This window comes from Chelonia mydas, chromosome 1, assembly GCF_015237465.2.
Source record: "Chelonia mydas isolate rCheMyd1 chromosome 1, rCheMyd1.pri.v2, whole genome shotgun sequence".
In the NCBI taxonomy this organism is placed as follows: Eukaryota; Metazoa; Chordata; order Testudines; family Cheloniidae; genus Chelonia; species Chelonia mydas.
Window position 1 is genome coordinate 108,752,675 of NC_057849.1, and position 19,332 is coordinate 108,772,006.

Below are 19,332 nucleotides of genomic sequence, written 5' to 3' on the forward strand. Positions count from 1 at the left end.
AACATATTAATCCACAGAGACCTTCCTACCAACACTACAAAAAGAAGGATTCTAGGTGGACTCCTCCTGAAGGTCGAAACAGCAGACTGGACTTCTACATAGAGTGCTTCCGCCGACGTGCACGGGCTGAAATTGTGGAAAAGCAGCATCACTTGCCCCATAACCTCAGCAGTGCGGAACACAATGCCGTCCACAGCCTCAGAAACAACTCTGACATCATAATCAAAAAGGCTGACAAAGGAGGTGCTGTTGTCATCATGAATAGGTCAGAATATGAAGAAGAGGCTGCTCAGCAGCTCTCCAACACCACTTTCTACAAGCCATTACCCTCTGATCCCACTGAGAGTTACCAAAAGAAACTACAGCATTTGCTCAAGAAACTCCCTGAAAAAGCACAAGATCAAATCCGCACAGACACACCCCTGGAACCCCGACCTGGGATATTCTATCTACTACCTAAGATCCATAAACCTGGAAATCCTTGGCACCCCATTATCTCAGGCATTGGCACCCTGACAGCAGGATTGTCTGGCTATGTAGACTCCCTCCTCAGGCCCTCTGCTACCAGCACTCCCGGCTACCTTCGAGACACCACTGACTTCCTGAGGAAACTACAGTCCATCGGTGATCTTCCTGATAACACCATCCTGGCCATTATGGATGTAGAAGCCCTCTACACCAACATTCCACACAAAGATGGACTACAAGCCGTCAAGAACACTATCCCCGATAATGTCACGGCTAACCTGGTGGCTGAACTTTGTGACTTTGTCCTTACCCATAACTATTTTACATTTGGGGACAATGTATACCTTCAGATCAGCAGTACTGCTATGGCTACCCGCATGGCCCCACAGTTTGCCAACATTTTTATGGCTGACTTAGAACAACGCTTCCTCAGCTCTCGTCCCCTAAGGCCCCTACTCTACTTGCGCTATATTGATGACATCTTCATCATCTGGACCCATGGAAAAGAAGCCCTTGAGGAATTCCACCATGATTTCAACAATTTCCATCCCACCATCAACCTCAGCCTGGTCCAGTCCACACAAGAGATCCACTTCCTGGACACTACAGTGCTAATAAGCGATGGTCACATAAACACCACCCTATACCAGAAACCTACTGACTGCTATTCCTACCTACATGCCTCCAGCTTTCACCCTGACCACACCACACGATCCATCGTCTAAAACCAAGCTCTGTGATACAACTGCATTTGCTCCAACCCCTCAGACAGAGACAAACACCTACAAGATCTCTATCAAGCATTCTTACAACTACAATACCCACCTGCTGAAGTGAAGAAACAGATTGATAGAGCCAGAAGAGTTCCCAGAGGTTACCTACTACAGGACAGGCCTAACAAAGAAAATAACAGAACGCCACTAGCCGTCACCTTCAGCCCCCAACTAAAACCCCTCCAACGCATTATTAGGGATCTACAACCTATCCTGAAGGATGACCCAACACTCTCACAAATCTTGGGAGACAGACCAGTCCTTGCCTACAGACACCCCCCAACCTGAAGCAAATACTCACCAGCAACCACATACCACACAACAGAACCACTAACCCAGGAACCTATCCTTGCAACAAAGCCCGTTGCCAGCTGTGCCCACATATCTATTCAGGGGACACCATCACAGGGCCTAATAACATCAGCCACGCTATCAGAGGCTCGTTCACCTGCACATCCACCAATGTGATATATGCCATCATGTGCCAGCAATGCCCCTCTGCCATGTACATTGGTCAAACTGGACAGTCTCTACATAAAAGAATAAATGGACACAAATCAGATGTCAAGAATTATAACATTCATAAACCAGTCGGAGAACACTTTAATCTCTCTGGTCACGCGATTACAGACATGAAAGTTGCGATATTACAACAAAAAAACTTCAAATCCAGACTCCAGAGAGAAACTGTTGAATTGGAATTCATTTGCAAATTGGATACAATTAACTTAGGCTTGAATAGAGACTGGGAGTGGCTAAGTCATTATGCAAGGTAACCTATTTCCCCTTGTTTTTTCCTACACCCCCCCGCCCCCAGACGTTCTTGTTAACCCTGGATTTGTGCTGGAAATGGCCCACCTTGATTATCATACACATTGTAAGGAGAGTGATCACTTTAGATAAGCTATTACCAGCAGGAGAGTGGGGTGGGAGGAGGTATTTTTTCATGCTTTGTGTGTATATAAAAAGATCTTCTACACTTTCCACAGTATGCATCCGATGAAGTGAGCTGTAGCTCACGAAAGCTTATGCTCAGATAAATTGGTTAGTCTCTAAGGTGCCACAAGTACTCCTTTTCTTTTTGATATTGCTTAGGCATTGAACAGCTAATACAATGAACATGTACAAAACAACTGTTTTGTACATGTTTAAACTGATTTTCCCCTTGCCCCATTTTCTGTTTGTGTGTAATGAGTCTTTGGTTGAGGGTGATTAACCTAGCCCCACCAGTTTTGTACTGGTCCAAGTATTGTAGCAAATTAATAATCAACATGGACAGGAATGAAATTTGCATAAAGTAAATCAGTGTGTTACTTTTTCTGTGTCTCTTCTTAATTACCAGATTTTGCAATTGTCATATTTGTCAGTGGTTTTTTTTAGTGAAAGTTTAGCATTCGAGAGACCACAACTGTAACAATTCATCTTTCTCAACGAGGCAGATTCAGCCTGTGCTTTCTTTTGTGCAGCAAAGATGCAATAGGAAGTTTATGCACAGCACTTCATCTGTGGGGCTCCTGATTTCCCTGTGCAAGTGTGGGTTTGTCAGCACAAGTAATTTGATATGAATCCTTCTTGCTCTATTTCTTGCCACCCAGCCTTCAGCAGCTCTCAGGGCTCAAACTGCAACTACAGGTGAAAAGGATGTAACCATTAAGAATGCCCTTTTCAGCCACCCCTAAGAGTTCCATTGTGTCATAAATTTCATTTAAAGTAAGGATTGCAGAGGGGTTTTTATCACTAGTGAACAAGATTTTACTGTTTGTGACAGGGTCGGGCCAGATGGCTACAGGAGAGTGATGGAAGGCAGATATATTAGCCCCAGGTTAATTAGGTCCCTTTTCCCTGGGTAAGGTAACAGGGAAGGTTCCAGAACAATCAGGAACTTTCTGGAAACAATTAAGTTAGGCTGATTAGAACACCTGCAGCCAATCAAGAAGCTGCTAAAATCAATTAAGACAGGCAGGCTAATCAGGGCACCTGGGTTTAAAAAGGAGCTCACTTCAGTTTGTGTTGTGCGTGTGAGGAGCTAGGAGCAAGAAGCTGAGAGTGAGAAGGCTTACTACTGGAAGACTGAGAAGTACAAGCATTATCAGACATCAGGAGGAAGGCCCTGTGGTGAGAATAAAGGTGGTGTTGGGAGGAGGCCATGGGGAAGTAGCCCAGGGAGTTGTAGCTGTCACGCAGCTGTTACAGGAGCCCCTGTAGGCAGCTGTAATCCACAGGGCCCTGGGCTGGAACCCAGAATAGAGGGCGGGCCCGGGTTCCCTCCATTCCCCCCAACTCCCTACTTGATATCGGAGGAGTTGACCTGCACTGTGGGTTCCACCAGAGGGGAAGGTCTCTGTCCTGTTCCCCGATCCACTAGGTGGATCAGCAGAGACTGTGGGGTGGTTGTTCTTCCTTTTCCCCATGCTGGCCAGTGATGAGGCTAACTGAGTGAACGGCAGATTTGAGCCACGAAAGTGGCCAAACTGAGGGCTGCCATGAACCTCTGAGGTGAGCAAATCCGCCAATAAGCGCAGGACCCACCAAGGCAGAGGAGGAACTTTGTCACATGGTCTGTTAGTATATATGATAGAATTAAAATAATCCCCACCAAGAGCAGAAACAGGTTTGCTGAGAGGCTGCCGTTGGAGTGGAATAAACTTTCCAACAGAAATTGGTTTTAAAATAAAAATGCCTCTCCTGCCTTGTATTTCTACAAATATTCTAGGAAGTTAGTGCTATTCAGTATAATGGGACTTGAAACAAGGATTCAACCTTCAGTTCACTTACAAAATTTCATAGAGGGATTCCTTTTAAAAAGAGAGAGCTAGTTGATATGCTGTATCTCAGAATATTTTTTCTGATATATATAAAATGGGATTGTGGTAAATCTGTTACCACACAAGATATAGTTAAACATAAGTCAGTGGAAAGAATTGACTGCCAAGTAAAGCAGTGTTATCAATTTCCTCTTTCTCCCACATTGAAAGAGACACAGGAGCGGACAGTGCAGAATTTCCTGGTATGTTTTAAGAAAGCAGGGATCCATTTCCCCCTTCCTTCCTTCCCATTGTTAGCTGTTCATTAAAGTCCCAGGAAGATTCAAGTTTCTTTTTTAAGATCTTTCAGCTTGCTTAGTAAGAAAACTCACTTTGACTTTGAAAGGCTCAGGTGCGTTCTATGCAGATTTTCTGTGTTTTAGGGGGGATGGAAATCCCAATCAGACTAAATTGGTGAAAAAATACACCATTTCTAGTATACAGCATTGTATTGTCATCAATATTTTCTTCTGATTTGCTGATATCAGCACAGTGCTGGCCTCGGGGGCATACAGGCTGGTGCAGACGCGGGCACAGAAAGTGTAGTGAGTGTCAGCATTAGATTTCTGCCTGGCTGAATGCTGATTTGTGAATGCATGAAAAGGACCTCCAAGTGCCCTTCTTCACTGAAAACCTAAGATGTCACTTTGCAACAGTGGAACATTCCTGCACTTCAGCGAAAAGGATGCGAACATAGAGGTGGTGTTACTTGGAAATGGAAAAACAACTCTTTGATACTGTGGGACAGTGCATGCTGCGGTAAAGAATTATCTAACTGGATGTGTCTCTTGATTTAATCAAAAACAGCATGAAATTGTTTTAAAAAGTTGCAGCTCAGTACCTCATTGAAAAATAGGTATTGTTGAACACTTTTTTTCTGTTTGTTTTTCTGCTAGTCTCACCTGCATAAGTGAGAAACTTTTTTTTATCTGCTGCCACTGAAGATGAGAAAGCTGTGAATGTATTATGTATTTATTCTCTATCAAGATATCATATGTTCAGTATTAAGGTGTTAAACACACTTGAAATTGAAAGAATCTTGAAGCTTCATCTAGAAATTATCTTGGCATTTTCTGTCAGTGAGAAACAACTGCAGTAGTTTATTATACTCTATTTGGTAAGGAACATGCTTTGGTTTCTGAGGAACAGCATGAACAGAACAAATAATTAACCTGCACCTATTTCTAGTTAAAACCTCTGTCACTTTTTCACCCCCCCCTTTCTATAGCGTTTGAATGCCTCCCCCCTCTCACACACACACACTGGGATTACTGGAGGAGAAATTTTTTGTGGTGCCACTGGCATAAAAAGCTTCTTTTGGATGTGTCATCAGAACACAGGTCTGAAGAGTTAACTTTTTCCCCTTGTTGAATAACTTTGTGAAAATAGAAGAATACATCCATGTCTCTACCCGGGTTTTTCAGGGAAGGACGAGAAGGTCATTACAGATTACTAACAAGAGTCAGCCAAACCCTTCGCAATGTCTCATCCACAGTACTTCGTTCCCTTCCAAAGAGACACTCACGAAATAACACACGTCGAGCATGGTCTGGTGAGATGTTTTCATGTTTGGGGGCTTTTTAGTTACAATATTATATCTCTTATGTCATTGAATTTTGAATTCTAATCTCCTAGACCTAATTATGGTGACAAGTTACTAGGTTTTGCATTTTCTTTTTCTTAAATATTTTAAAAAAATACATTAAAAGTTGGAAGTCAGAATGAAGAAAAACATGTTTCTCTTCAGTCTGGAAGGACTGTCAAAATAAAATTGCATTGAGACATCGCAAGTCAGACACTTGTTTAATTGTCTTGATAATACAAGAACCACCTTGTGAAAGAAAAGAGGGAAATTATCTTATTTTTATATTATGCCTATGCCAGTTAAGAAGTATGAAGTGACAAATGCAGCTGGATTTCTGGTGGGTTATTTTGCTTTTTGTTTTGTTTTTTAAGATCAGTAAGTGGTATGATACAGTATTTTGGTTACGGTTTTCATAGCTACAGTGATTCCTTCATTACTGATATTTTTTCTTAAATATCAGAATATTGAGGAATAGGTATTTTCTAAATTCAGAATATATACATCTGTTAGAATCCAACAGCTGTTCAGAAATTTGGGATTTCTAGTGTATTATTATATACTGTTTATTGAACAGTGTTTTGCCTCATCTCTCCCCACTTCCCTTTTTTTTCTTTCACTTTTTATTATTTACTGGGATTAGTGAATCTCTTCGGAGACATACAGGAACAAACACACTGGAACATATCTCTGATTTTGTTTTTCCTTAGAGTCCTGGGTGTATTATACAATTGATATCCAGATAACACAGCTTCTTAATAGGGCTGCTGATTAATCGCAGTTAACTCACGCGATTAACTCAAAAAAACTAATCGCAATTAAAAAAATTAATCATGATTAATTGCAATTTTAATTGCATTGTTAAATAATAGAATACCGATTGAAATTTATTAAATACTTTGGATGTTTTCTACATTTTGAAATATATTTATTTCAATTACAACACAGAATACAAAGTGTACACTGCTCACTTTATCATTTTTACAGTGCAAATATTTGTAATAAAAAATAATATAAACAAAAGAAACAATGTTTTTCAATTCACCTCCTACAAGTACTGTAGTGCAATCTCTTTATGGTGAAAGTACAACTTACAAATGTAGAGTTTTTTTTGTTTTGTTACAGAACTGCACTCAAAAACAAAACAACACAAAATTTTAGAGCCTACAAGTCCACTCAGTCCTACTTCTCATTCAGCCAATCCTAAAACAAACAAGTTTGTTTACATTTACAGGAGATAATGCTGCCCACTTCTTATTTACAATGTCATCAGAAAGTGAAAACCAGTGTTAGCATGGGACTCTTGTAGCCGGCATTGCAAGGTATTTACGTGGCAGATATGCTAAACATGCATATGCCCCTTCATGCTTCAGCCACCATTCCAGAGGACATGCTTCCATGCTGATGACACTCATTTAAAAAAAATGTGTTGATTAAATTTGTGACTGAACTTCTTGGGAGAGAATTATATATTCCTAGCTCTATTTTATGCACATTCTGCCATATATTTCATGTTATAGTAGTCTCAGATGATGACTCAGCACATGTTGTTCATTTTAAGAACACTTTTTCACAACAGACTTAACAAAATGCAAAGACGTTACAATGTGAGATTTCTAAAGCTAGCTACAGCACTTGATCCAAGGTTTAAGAATCTGAAGTGCCTTCCAAAATCTGAGAGGGATGAGGTGTGGAGCATGCTTTCAGAAGTCTTAAAAGAGCAACACTCCAATGTGGAAACTACAGAACCCGCACCACCAAAAAAGAAAATCAACCTGCTGCTGGTGGCATCAGACTCAGATGGTGAAAATGAACATGCGTCAGTCTGCCCTGCTTTGGATTGTCATCAGCATGGATGCATGTTCTCTGGAATGGTGGTTGCCGCATGAAGGGACATATGAATCTTTAGCGCACCTGGCATATAAATATCTTGCAACACCGGCTACAACAGTGCCATGCGAATACCTGTTCTCACTTTCAGGTGACACTGTGAACAAGAAGCGGGCAGCATTATCTCCTGCAAATGTAAACAAATTTGTTTGAGCAATGGGCTGAACAAGAAGTAGGACTGAGTGGACTTATAGGCTCTAAAGTTTTACATTGTTTTGTTTTTTAATTCAGTTATTTTTGGTACATAATTCTACGTTTGTAAGTTCAACTTTCATGATAAAGAGATTGCACTACAGTATTGTATTAGGTGAATTGAAAAATACTATTTCTTTTGTTTTTTTACAGTGTTAACATTTGTTATATAAATAAATATAAAGTGAGCACTGTACATTTTGTATTCTGTTATAATTGTAATCCTGAGCCCTGAGGTAAGTGGGGAAGCGGGATACCGGGAGGAAGCACGAGCAGGAGCGTATGAGAGGGGAGGGCTCCTGCCTCATACGGAGAACGAGGGGCGATCAGCGGGTTATCTCAAGTGCCTATATACAAATGCACAAAGCCTGGGAGACAAGCAGGGAGAACTGGAGGTCCTGGCATAGTCAGGGAATTATGATGTGATTGGAACAACAGAGACTTGGTGGGATAACTCGCATGACTGGAGTACTGTCATGGATGGGTATAAACTGTTCAGGAAGGACAGGGAGGCCAGAAAAGGTGGGGGAGTTGCACTGTATGTAAGAGAGCAGTATGACTGATCAGAGCTCAACTATGAAACTGCAGAAAAACCTGAGAGTCTCTGGATTAAGTTTAGAAGCGTGAGCAACAAGGGTGATGTCATGGTGGGAGTCTGCTATAGACCACCGGACCAGGGGATGAGGTGGACAAGGCTTTCTTCCGGCAAGTCACAGAAGCTACTAGATCGCACGCCCTGGTTCTCATGGGCGACTTCAGTCACCCTGATATCTGCTGGGAGAGCAATACAGCGGTGCACAGACAATCCAGGAAGTTTTTGGAAAATGTAGGGGACAATTTCCTGGTCCAAGTGCTGAAGGAACCAGCTAGGGGCGGAGCTCTTTTTGACCTGCTGCTCGCAAACCGGGAAGAATTAGTAGGGGAAGCAAAAGTGGATAGGAACCTGGGAGGCAGTGACCATGAGATGGTCGAGTTCAGGATCCTGACACATGGAAGAAAGGAAAGCAGCAGAATACGGACCCTGGACTTCAGAAAAGCAAACTTTGACTCCCTCCGGGAACTGATGGGCAGGATCCCCTGGGAGAATAACATGAGGGGGAAAGGAGTCCAGGAGAGCTGGCTGTATTTTAAAGAATCCTTGTTGTGGTTACAGGGACAAACCATCCCAATGTGTAGAAAGAATAGTAAATATGGCAGGCGACCAGCTTGGCTTAACACTGAAATCCTTGCTGATCTTAAACACAAAAAAGAGGCTTACAAGAAGTGGAAGATTGGACGAATGACCAGGGATGAGTATATAAATATTGCTCGGGCATGTAGGAATGAAATCAGGAAGGCTAAATCACACCTGGAGTTGCGGCTAGCCAGGGATGTTAAGAGTAACAAGAAGGGTTTCTTCAGGTATGTTGGCAACAAGAAGAAAGCCAAGGAAAGTGTGGGCCCCTTACTGAATGAAGAAGACAACCTAGTGACAGAGGATGTGGAAAAAGCTAACGTACTCAATGCTTTTTGCCTTTGTCTTCACGAACAAGGTCAGCTCCCAGACTACTGCACTGGGCAGCACAGCATGGGGAGGAGGTGGCCAGCCCTCTGTGAAGGAAGAAGTGGTTCAGGACTATTTAGAAAAACTGGACGTGCACAAATCCATGGGGCCGGATGCGTTGCATCTGAGAGTGCTAAAGGAATTGGCGGATGTGATTGCAGAGCCATTGGCCATTATCTTTGAAAACTCATGGCGATCGGGGGAAGTCCCGGAAGACTGGAAAAAGGCTAATGTAGTGCCAATCTTTAAAAAAGGGAAGAAGGAGGATCCTGGGAACTACAGGCTGGTCAGTCTCACCTCAGTCCCCGGAAAAATCTTGGAGCATGTCCTCAAGGAATCAATTCTGAAGTACTTAGTCGAGAGGAAAGTGATCAGGAACAGTCAGCATGGATTCACCAAGTCATGCCTGACTAGTCTAATTGCCTTCTATGATGAGATAACTGGTTCTGTGGATGAAGGGAAAGCAGTGGACATGTTATTCCTCCACTTTAGCAAAGCTTTTGACACTGTCTCCCGCAGTATTCTTGTCAGCAAGTTAAAGTAGTATGGGCTGGATGGATGCACTATAAGGTGGGTAGAAAGTTGGCTAGGTTGTCGGGCTCAACGGGTAGTGATCAATGGCTCCATGTCTAGTTGGCAGCCGGTATCTAGCGGAGTGCCCCACGGGTCGGTCCTGGGGCTGGTTTTGTTCAATATCTTCATTAATGATCTGGAGGATGGTGTGGATTGCACCCTCAGCAAGTTTGCGGATGACACTAAATTGGGAGGAGTGGTAGATACAGTGGAGGGTAGGGATAGGATACAGAGGGCCCTAGACAAATTGGAGGATTGGGCCAAAAGAAATCTGATGAGGTTCAACAAGGACAAGTGCAGAGTCCTGCACTTAGGACGGAAGAATCCAATGCACCGCTACAGACTAGGGACCGAATGGCTAGGCAGCAGTTCTGCAGAAAAGGACCTAGGGGTTACAGTGGACGAGAAGCTGGATATGAGTCAACAGTGTGCCCTTGTTGCCAAGAAGGCCAATGGCATTTTGGGGTGTATAAGTAGGGGCATTGCCAGCAGATCGAGGGACGTGATCGTTCCCCTCTATTTGACATTGGTGAGGCCTTATCTGAAGTACTGTGTCCAGTTTTGGGCCCCACACTACAAGAAGGATGTGGAGAAATTGGAGAGAGTCCAGCGAAGGGCAACAAAAATGATTAGGGGTCTGGAACACATGACTTTTGAGGAGAGGCTGAGGGAACTGGGATTGTTTAGTCTATGGAAGAGAAGAATGAGGGGGGATTTGATAGCTGCTTTTAACTACCTGAAAGGTGGATCCAAAGAGGATGGATCTAGACTATTCTCAGTGGTAGCAGATGACAGGACAAGGAGTAATGGTCTCAAGTTGCAGTGCGGGAGATTTAGGTTGGGTATTAGGAAAAACTTTTTCACTATGAGGGTGGTGAAACACTGGAATGCGTTACCTAGGGAGGTGGTGGAATCCCCTTCCTTAGAAGTTTTTAAGGTCAGGCTTGACAAAGCCCTGGCTGGGATGATTTAGTTGGGATTGGTCCTGCTCTGGGCAGGGGGTTGAACTAGATGACCTCCAGAGGTCCCTTCCAACTCTGATATTCTATGATTCTAATCAATATATTTGAAAATGTAGAAAACATCCAAAAATATTTAAATAAATGGTATTCTATTGTTTGTTTAATAGCACAATTAATCACGATTACTTTTTTTACTCGCTTGATGAAGCCTAAGAAGTAGGGCTATGCCTGGTTTGCCTATAGAGCTCATTTTCTTAAAGACCTTCATTGATTGCTTCAGTCATAAAAATGCAACTAAAGCCACTAAGAAAAGTTTGTATAGAAGAATAATCTGAATAACAGAACGTGTGTGTGTGTGTGTGTGTTCACACAAAATGAAGGTTTTGTAGTATATGGAACATGCCGAATTTACGTGCTAGCCAGTAAATGACCTAGATTTAACTGTCAAACAACTCAGTTTAGCTCAGATTAAACAAGAGTTATGTTTATTGGCAATTTACAGCAATATAAGGAAAAGTCTAAAATCTCATTTAGCTACATTTTAAACATGTAAGATTGGATAGTTTGGATTAAAAAACAACAACCTTTCCTCAAATTTAGGTCTTGTCTGTACTTGGAATTCAGCCATCAGTGGCCAGCAACTAGCATAGCTGTACTGGGGCAACCTGAAACATAGACAGAAAAGCAGCCATTTGCATCAGTCAACCTTCTTCCAGTTTCAAGTAGTTGTAAGCTCTGCTAGTATAGAAAGCTACACGTTCTAGGATAGTAAAGTTGTCTCTTGATTTTGGCTTGTCTGAATCTCAAAGATATTCATACTATCCCTGAGAGAAATTTTGTTATGTTGTATAATCCTCTTTTAGTTACAGAATCCTTTTGTTATATGACGTGCAGGAGTTGTCATCATGAAACGTGTCAGTTTCCTTAACAGAGTGTCCCTCTTCTGTCCGACCCAAACGTTGCTGTTGTTGTTGTTCCAAAATACTTTAGATTTTCGTTAGAGCAGTCTTTCTGTTTAAAGTCGTCCTTTATACAAAAGTTCAGTTTCCTTTTCTTTTCCCCAATTTATGCTGACTGTGGAGCAACAATAATTCCTTTTTTATGTTATCTGTATGTATTTGAAAAGGTTTTATACCATTGGTCTTTGGTCAAACAAGCCATGTGTCTTGTTAAAGATTCCCCTACCTTTCTCATAACAGACGTGAATCAGCATGTTAACCGCAATTCCAGAGGAAGACATCAGCTATGTATTGTAAAAGGAAAGTCTTGGATTATGGATTGAGAGAATATCAATCAAATCATATATATCTTGTAACTACGTCAGGTAAAATTCATATTGAACAAATGGGCGCTTGTCAGAGTAACAGACTTAACATGGTTTCAATGAAAACACCATGCCACTGTTTGTGAAATGCAGATGTCTGACAAGAAAGCCTCAGTTGCGTCTTAACAATAATTTATATCGACTTTTACTTGTGGGCTCTAAGATTTAGAAGTTGGTTAGCTGCTTGCAACTTTCTCTTTGTCACAAAATTAAACCACTCTTTCCCATCCCAGAATCCTTTGTGCTGCAATACTTCAAAGAATTTGAAATGAAGGTAGGTATCCACTCACTTTCACTCCCATGTTGGCTCCTGGGAATGGGGGAACTCCACTCTTACTCCACACCCATTGAGGCAAATGGTCCAGAAATCTGGAGACTTCATGCTAGTGAGTTATGCCGTGGTTTGTATATTTGATCTGAATGTCTCAAATTATCTTCAATTCCTTTTCTATTCACATTAATGAAGAAGAGCAAGACCAGCTACCCCATCTCTTCTGTCCTCCCTGGAAGGTGGGTCTCTCCCCTTAGCCCAGGTCCTAGCTACTCCCTTCCCTCTGTCAGTGGTGGATTGGAAGAGTCATTCCCCGGGCCTTGACCATTTTTCCTTCTCCCCCTTGCCTTGGCGGGGGTCACACTGCTACTGGGTCGGTCCCCTGGAACGCAGAGACCCAGCCTTGAGTGCCATTCTGCCCTACACACAGCTCTTTTCCAACTGTAGAGCTAGGGCCTAGATCACTATCCCCAGCCATTGTCTCAGATATACAGAGGTCACAAGTGTTGCCTTACATAGTACTCCTCTCTGTAATTCTGATTATGGGTGGGTGATGGCAGCTGTCAAAGTGAGGGTTCTGGAGGACTCCAGCCATGGAGATGTGTGGCCTAAAGAACTCTCCACAGGTCTGTGGCTCTCCCATCTCTATGGCAAGCATCCCCTGCACACTGACCTGCCTCAACCCTGATTATGGGTGACTTCCTCAAGTGGTGCCAGGGGTAGATCAGTCTCCATGGCCCATGCAGTGTTCTCTGAGCCTGGCAATAATGGAAAGCATGGTAGCAAGTTTGTGATGGGGGAGCTGAATGGAGAACCTCAAAACCTCTCTCAATAGGGGCCCACAAACATCCGCTGGATGGGAACAACCATCAGTTCCTAATGAATTTTGCATATATTCAAGCTGAAAGACCATAGCTCATTAGCAATATTAACACTGCCTCCAAGCCACTTATTTATTACTTTATTGATGATGATTGATACAGCGGTGGTGCTTAGAGGCACCTGTTGTGCTATGCAGTGTATAAACACATAATGAAGGCAGTCCGTGCCCTGACAAGCTTACGGTGAAAGTAAATAAGTGCTAACTTAAGTTATAAATAAGCACTATTGTAATACAGATATTTATTAACAATAGTAATATACCTATATTAAAATAACACTAAATTTGCAAAGACAACCACTTAAAAGTTAGGAAAGGCCAGAATTAAGATTGTCTTTTCTGTCTATGTGCACATGCATTATACTAGTATTTAATTACATGATTCCTTTTTCTTTCCATCCCTCTGTGGATTGTAAACAGGATTTGAACTGAAGACCTTCAGGCCCACAATACAGGCCTCTGCCACTTGAGCTCAAGGAGTATAACAGACAGCAACAGAAAGCTGTTATAGCCTCTATTTAAACTGGCCACTAGATGGAGGTGTGACACATGCTTTGCCAGCAGGTTACACAGCTATTTGCTAGACAGCAGTAGAATGTTGGAAATGGACTGTGGCCTATTGTTTGCAAACGGAATAGCCAAATACTTAGATTTGGCAGCTTATTTCGGAAAGGCAGCGTGCTTGAGATTTGGGTCTGCCAGATTAGAGATCTGGGTTCTATTACCAGCTCTGCTAGAAGTGCCATAACTGTGTTACCTTACATGTAAAATAGTGGGAAAGTATAGAAAACCTTGCTCAATAAGGGTTATGAAGTGTACAAGAAACATTAACAGCTGTCAATGGACAAAATGAGACCTGAAGAAGAGCTCGGTGTTGCTTGCAATCTTCTCTCTTTCACAAACAGGTTGGTCTAATAAAAGATATTACCTCGTCCACCTTGTCACTTGAACTCATGGTCATCTGACTTCAGTGCATCTTCTGCAAGAGTACAAGATATTTTGTGGGTCTCACTTGCAGACTACGAGCATCTACTCAGTCCTGTCAATGCTTAAAATAGTAAACAAAACCCAAACCCAAAATATTTTCCTGAAACAAATACTAGGACTTCAAGGCTTAAGTCTATTGCCAACATGTCAGATGTTGTGTATATCTACAGTATATCTAAATATCCGGGGTGGAGGTATTGTGATTAAAGAGATAATTACAAGAAGCAGTGGAATTACTGCAGGAAAATGTATGAGTAAAGTCGTCTTGTCCCTCCTCTTGCATTTAAGGAACAAAGTTCAGTCGATAAGGAAACTGTGTGCACAGCAGGATAGTGTGATCGGAGCCCAAGCAGGGTAAGGTGGAGGTTTTTTCCCTTTATGATTTTGCATCATCCTAGAGATGAACGATCTAAGAATTTCTGTCGCTGAAATGAAGAGCTATTATTTTTTTTCCGAGTGGTGTTCTTTGTTGGGTGCTCTGGTTCAGGGTAAGTCATAATAACTTTAAAATAAGTCCCTGATCTTGTAACAGTAAATGTACAATCTATTTAGTAGGGCTGTTGGACGTATGTGTCGTGTGTGTGCAGGAAGAATTTTGAGGTAAACAGCCTGGTTTATATAAGCCATAAAAATACATGTTTAAATAATCCTTCCTATAGATTTTTCTAGTTCATTCTTTGAATCTTGAAAACACATCTCTTCATAGAATGCGTTGTTTGAGGAATCTAGACAGCTTATGGTACTGATCAGAGCTTTAAAAATCCACTCCTCTAGGAAGAGTAGCGACTCTTCCTGGGCAAGTACCATCAAATTCTGCAGGATCTAAACTTTCGTTTAAAAAAACCAAACCAAAAAAAAAACAAACCACAAGTTTCTAACACTTGTATTTGGAAAAGACTGGCTAGGTTTCGCTGTTGCTATTTAGATTCTTGTGGGCAGCAGTAAACCTAGCAAGAATCACAGCTTGAGAAAGCTATGAGCAACTGCAGAGGTAGGAGGAATTGGAACTAATCACTGATGAGGGGGACCAAAAATAAAGGCTGCAGGAGAGGTGGAGTACCAGAGACCCCTGGCCCCACCCACCCATCTCTGTGGTAGGAGTGTGGGGCACTCCCAGAGCTCCTTTTCCCGGTGATTGTGAAGGTCTTCACGTTTATCAGACCTATTAGCCAGAGGCTTCTGCAAAATATGAACCCCCAGAGCAAGGTCCAGGGACAACACCCTGATAGAATCCCTCCCTTTCTGAACAGCTGTGAGAGGAGCTCGTGCATTCTTACCTGAGCATTGCTCTTGGACAGTGGAAGATACCTGGACTGGAGGATGTCTTCCCTGTCAATGTGAAATTATTAGTGTTTGGTAAAATGTCCAGGCTGTGAATGGATGCGTGGATTGGTGTGAGGGTAAGCACGTGATGGGAAGGGAGATGCTGATGGGGTCAATTATTAAAGAGAAGCATAGCGAGAGATGTGAGGACACCAAAATTCTGTCATTTCCTGACTTCTGAGTGCTGGACTTTGTAACTCTTAACATTCTTTTAACATAGATTTGTGTATATAACTAAATTGAGAATTGATCAATAATATGCTTCAGTTAAACACAGTGTATAGTTAACTATTTTACTCATTTTTAATAGATGAGGCATGACTTTGGGGAGGCATGGGCTGCTGATGGAGGTACAGAACTTTCCTCATCTCTAGGTCACTAGAAGTGAGAAAAAAGTTGTTAGCGTTTTGGTAACTGAGTGTTTATGTGAAATGATACATCGGTCTCAGTCAAGTTCTTCGTCAGAAAGCGGATACATAAAACCAGCACCACAACTGGCATCCTTCTGGCAGTCAGCAAAGAGGCTAAGGGCCATGGATACTGATCTGTTCTCTCACCCAAAGTCAGCATTTAAGCATATTGACAGAATTTTCTCTGGCAGTTTAGCTTGCTGCAATCTGTTTAGTCCTTGTTATGTGATAAACTGGCACCTTCGCTCTCCAGAGCTGCCAATCCAGCAACTAACATGGGCAGCACCAACTCTGCATTAGATCTTTCCTTGTAAGTCTATACTGACTGACTTTGCAGTATTGGAGGGATCAGACTTTAAAAAAAAAAATTAATTTTTTCCAGGCTTTGTTGTAGATTTCACTTTTTTAAACATAAAAAGGATATAAAGATTTTGAATGAGAAAAACAGGTGATTTGGAGTTTTATGATACTTGAAAGATAATCTTAGGCTCATACTGTGATAGAAAATAGAAATATCTGGAATGGGTGAAGTAAACCATAGGTGGCTTTTGGGGTTTTTTGTTTTGTTTTTTTTTTCCCTGACTGGCCTTGCATATAATGAACAAACCTCTGACATTGCCTTTAATAAAATATAGGGGGCACCTAAAATGCATAAAATAGAAATAGTAATCTATGAAAGTATTTTGCATTGTCTGCCTTGAAAAGGTGGTGATGTAATTTTGTTTGCGCTTGCAGACTAATTCTAGATATGCACATTTTCAGTTGTGGGTCAAAAGATATGTGGTAAAATCCTGGCCCCTTGGAGGTCAGTGGCAGTTTTGCCATTTACTTACTTGGGGCCAGAATTTTACCCTAGATCTTTGAAAACTAATTTTTATATGATGAGAAATTGGAAGTATGATGGCTTTAGTGGTTGGCAGCTTGGAGGGCTACCCAGAGTACTGAAAATTTAGGGGCTGGAATCTGAGTGATTGAGTATTTATCTCTAGTTGCTCACATTTTGTCTTGCCAAGCCACTTCTTGACAAATAACCAGCCTTGATTGGACATTTTTTCCACTGCTGACAATTCTGTTAAAATTATATGATTCATATACTCCTGTAATCTCCTTTTCTTAAACAACTAGTAAATTCCAGTTTTAATGGAGAGTTTATAAACTATTTCAGAAAAGTTAAAAGATCTCTAGATAAACTATGCAAAAGAGATGTCATACAATATATGGTAAGTGACTGGGATTGATTTAACACATTATCAGTAGAAACAAGGACCGAACCCTACTTATTCGGAACTGAAGATCTTTAAGAGGTTTGGTGCGTATATATGAACAGTTATCATGTGAAACTTAATTTCAGTTCACAATTAAAATGTTCTTTTACCATAACAGTTATGATGTTTCATTAATTATTCAGTGTGCTTTAAATATTCCAAGAGTTTGTAAAATGGTTTGATATTGTCTTTTAAATGATAGAAATACAGCTTTTAGTGCTATAGCATTGTGTGTGATGTCTAAGTAATTGTAACTGTGTTTTGCAAAGCATGTATGGTATTTGTTTTGTAATTAAGTTGTAACCATTGAGGTACTAACCTATGAGGCTACGATTTTTATCCAGTCTGATGATGATCCATCCAAGAAAACTGATGGATTCAGTGGAGTGCTAGACCTGATGTTGCTTGTTCACTGAAATTTCTTTATAGTGATGGCTTAATGGGCTATTCTAAGAAGCTGTCATCTAAATGTTTTACTGTAGGAAACTGAAATTAGTTGCCATTTCCACTGAGAGTTTTCTCTACAGTGTAATGTTGAAATCTGAGGAAGCAGAAATCCATTGACTGTATCTGCATTCTGTGTATCAGGGCTTTCTTTAAATTTAAAAAAAGCCCTAAACAACAACAACAAAACACCACCACAACAAAACACTTTTTAAAACACCTTATTTAAAATTAACGTTTAACTTAAAATATTTATTTGCTTTTACTACAAACATTTTGAAAAATGTTTTGTTGTACACTTTTCAAATGCATCCTTGGTAACAAAATCACACTGTACTTATATCTGGGTTTGTCCTGAAACTCTTGAAATTGAAGATAGAGACATCCTGTTTGATGAATCTGGATTACTGCACTTTTAAACTCTCATCCTAATGAATGGCAATAATGTACAGTGTCTAGCTAATTTAAGTAATAGGAAATTTGTTCTTGTACATTTAGTTACTGAAAAAATTGAGCCTGTATGAAGAAGGGAAATGGAATTGCAGAAAATGACACTTTTATTCAATTACAAGAGAGATGTTTTATTTCTTTAGAATGTAGAGCAAAAGTGACTTTCCGATAATCTTTGAAAAGATTTTTTTTTTCTGTTTGCCAACAAGCAAAATCACTATTTACATTGTGGGCAGGGCTATTCCCAGACCTGGAGTATAATTTTACTGGTACTCTTTATCTCTTGTTATTTTTACATGTTTGCAATCTTTTATGCTTGTTGCAAGCTGTTTAAGTTACTCTCCCTATCCTAAAGCAATGGTTTGCGTGGTGGCTGTACCTACTTCCTCCTACTATATATATACTTGTTATGCGTAACAAAACCCCATGTGTTCATGAAATACGTTGCACAGATCTCAAAAGGTTCTCAGGTTCAGTACACCCACACCACCTTGTTTAGGGAAAGTGGGCTGGAAACAGCAATCTTTTCGGTGAGATTCCTAAAATGTTAACTGGCCAAATTACCACAAGAACAGCCTGTCTTCTATTTTAGTATTTCTACCTCTGTTCCAAGCCAAAATCAGGAAATACAGAGCCACACAACTTTCATCAGTTTGTTTGGTTTTTATTAAGTGGCATTTGTAAAATCCCTAAAAATATTATGCTTTGGACAGTTTTGTGTGTATGTTATACGCGACTTAAATTTCTTGCAGTCTGATTTTTGAATTGGCTATGGCATGGAGGCTCCATTAGTCTTCTAGGCTGTCTAATATTTTTTCTAAAAGCAATAGACAAAGGTCTATTGTCCATGGGGGATGTGGGGGGGAGGGGTGGTTTTGTGTAGTTCTTTTTTTTAACATCTGTTACCAATCGGGTTGCCAACTTTCTAATGGCACAAAACCGAACACCCTTGCCCCACCCCTTCTCCGAGGCCCTGCCCCCACTCCATTCTCCCTCCCTCTGTCGCTTGCTCTCCGCCAGCCTACTCTCACACTTATTTTCATGCGGCTGGGGCAGGGGTTGGGGTGTAGGAGGGGGTGAGGGCTCCAGAGTGGGGCCAGAAATTAGAGGTTCAGTGTACAGGAGGGGCTCCCGGCTGGGGCAGGGTGTTGGGTTGAGGGCTCTGGCACACGGAGCATCCCTGGCCAGTCC

At 41.3% G+C, this 19,332-nt stretch overlaps 1 protein-coding gene across 19 annotated transcripts in view; it reads left to right on the plus strand.

The window, feature by feature from the left end:
* MCF2L (MCF.2 cell line derived transforming sequence like) overlaps positions 1 to 19,332 on the plus strand; it is a 268,042-nt gene that overhangs the window by 89,154 nt on the left and 159,556 nt on the right. For 2 of the 19 annotated variants that reach the window (XM_043535793.1, XM_043535801.1), the window contains exon 1: positions 4,343 to 5,597. The exons of 16 other annotated variants lie outside the window; for them this stretch is intronic. In XM_043535793.1, coding sequence (XP_043391728.1) covers positions 5,447 to 5,597 — 151 coding nt within the window. In that variant the 5' untranslated portion in view covers positions 4,343 to 5,446. Of the gene's footprint in view, positions 1 to 4,340; positions 5,598 to 19,332 lie in introns of those variants that run through there. One more of the 19 variants, XM_043535842.1, reaches the window with a different exon arrangement.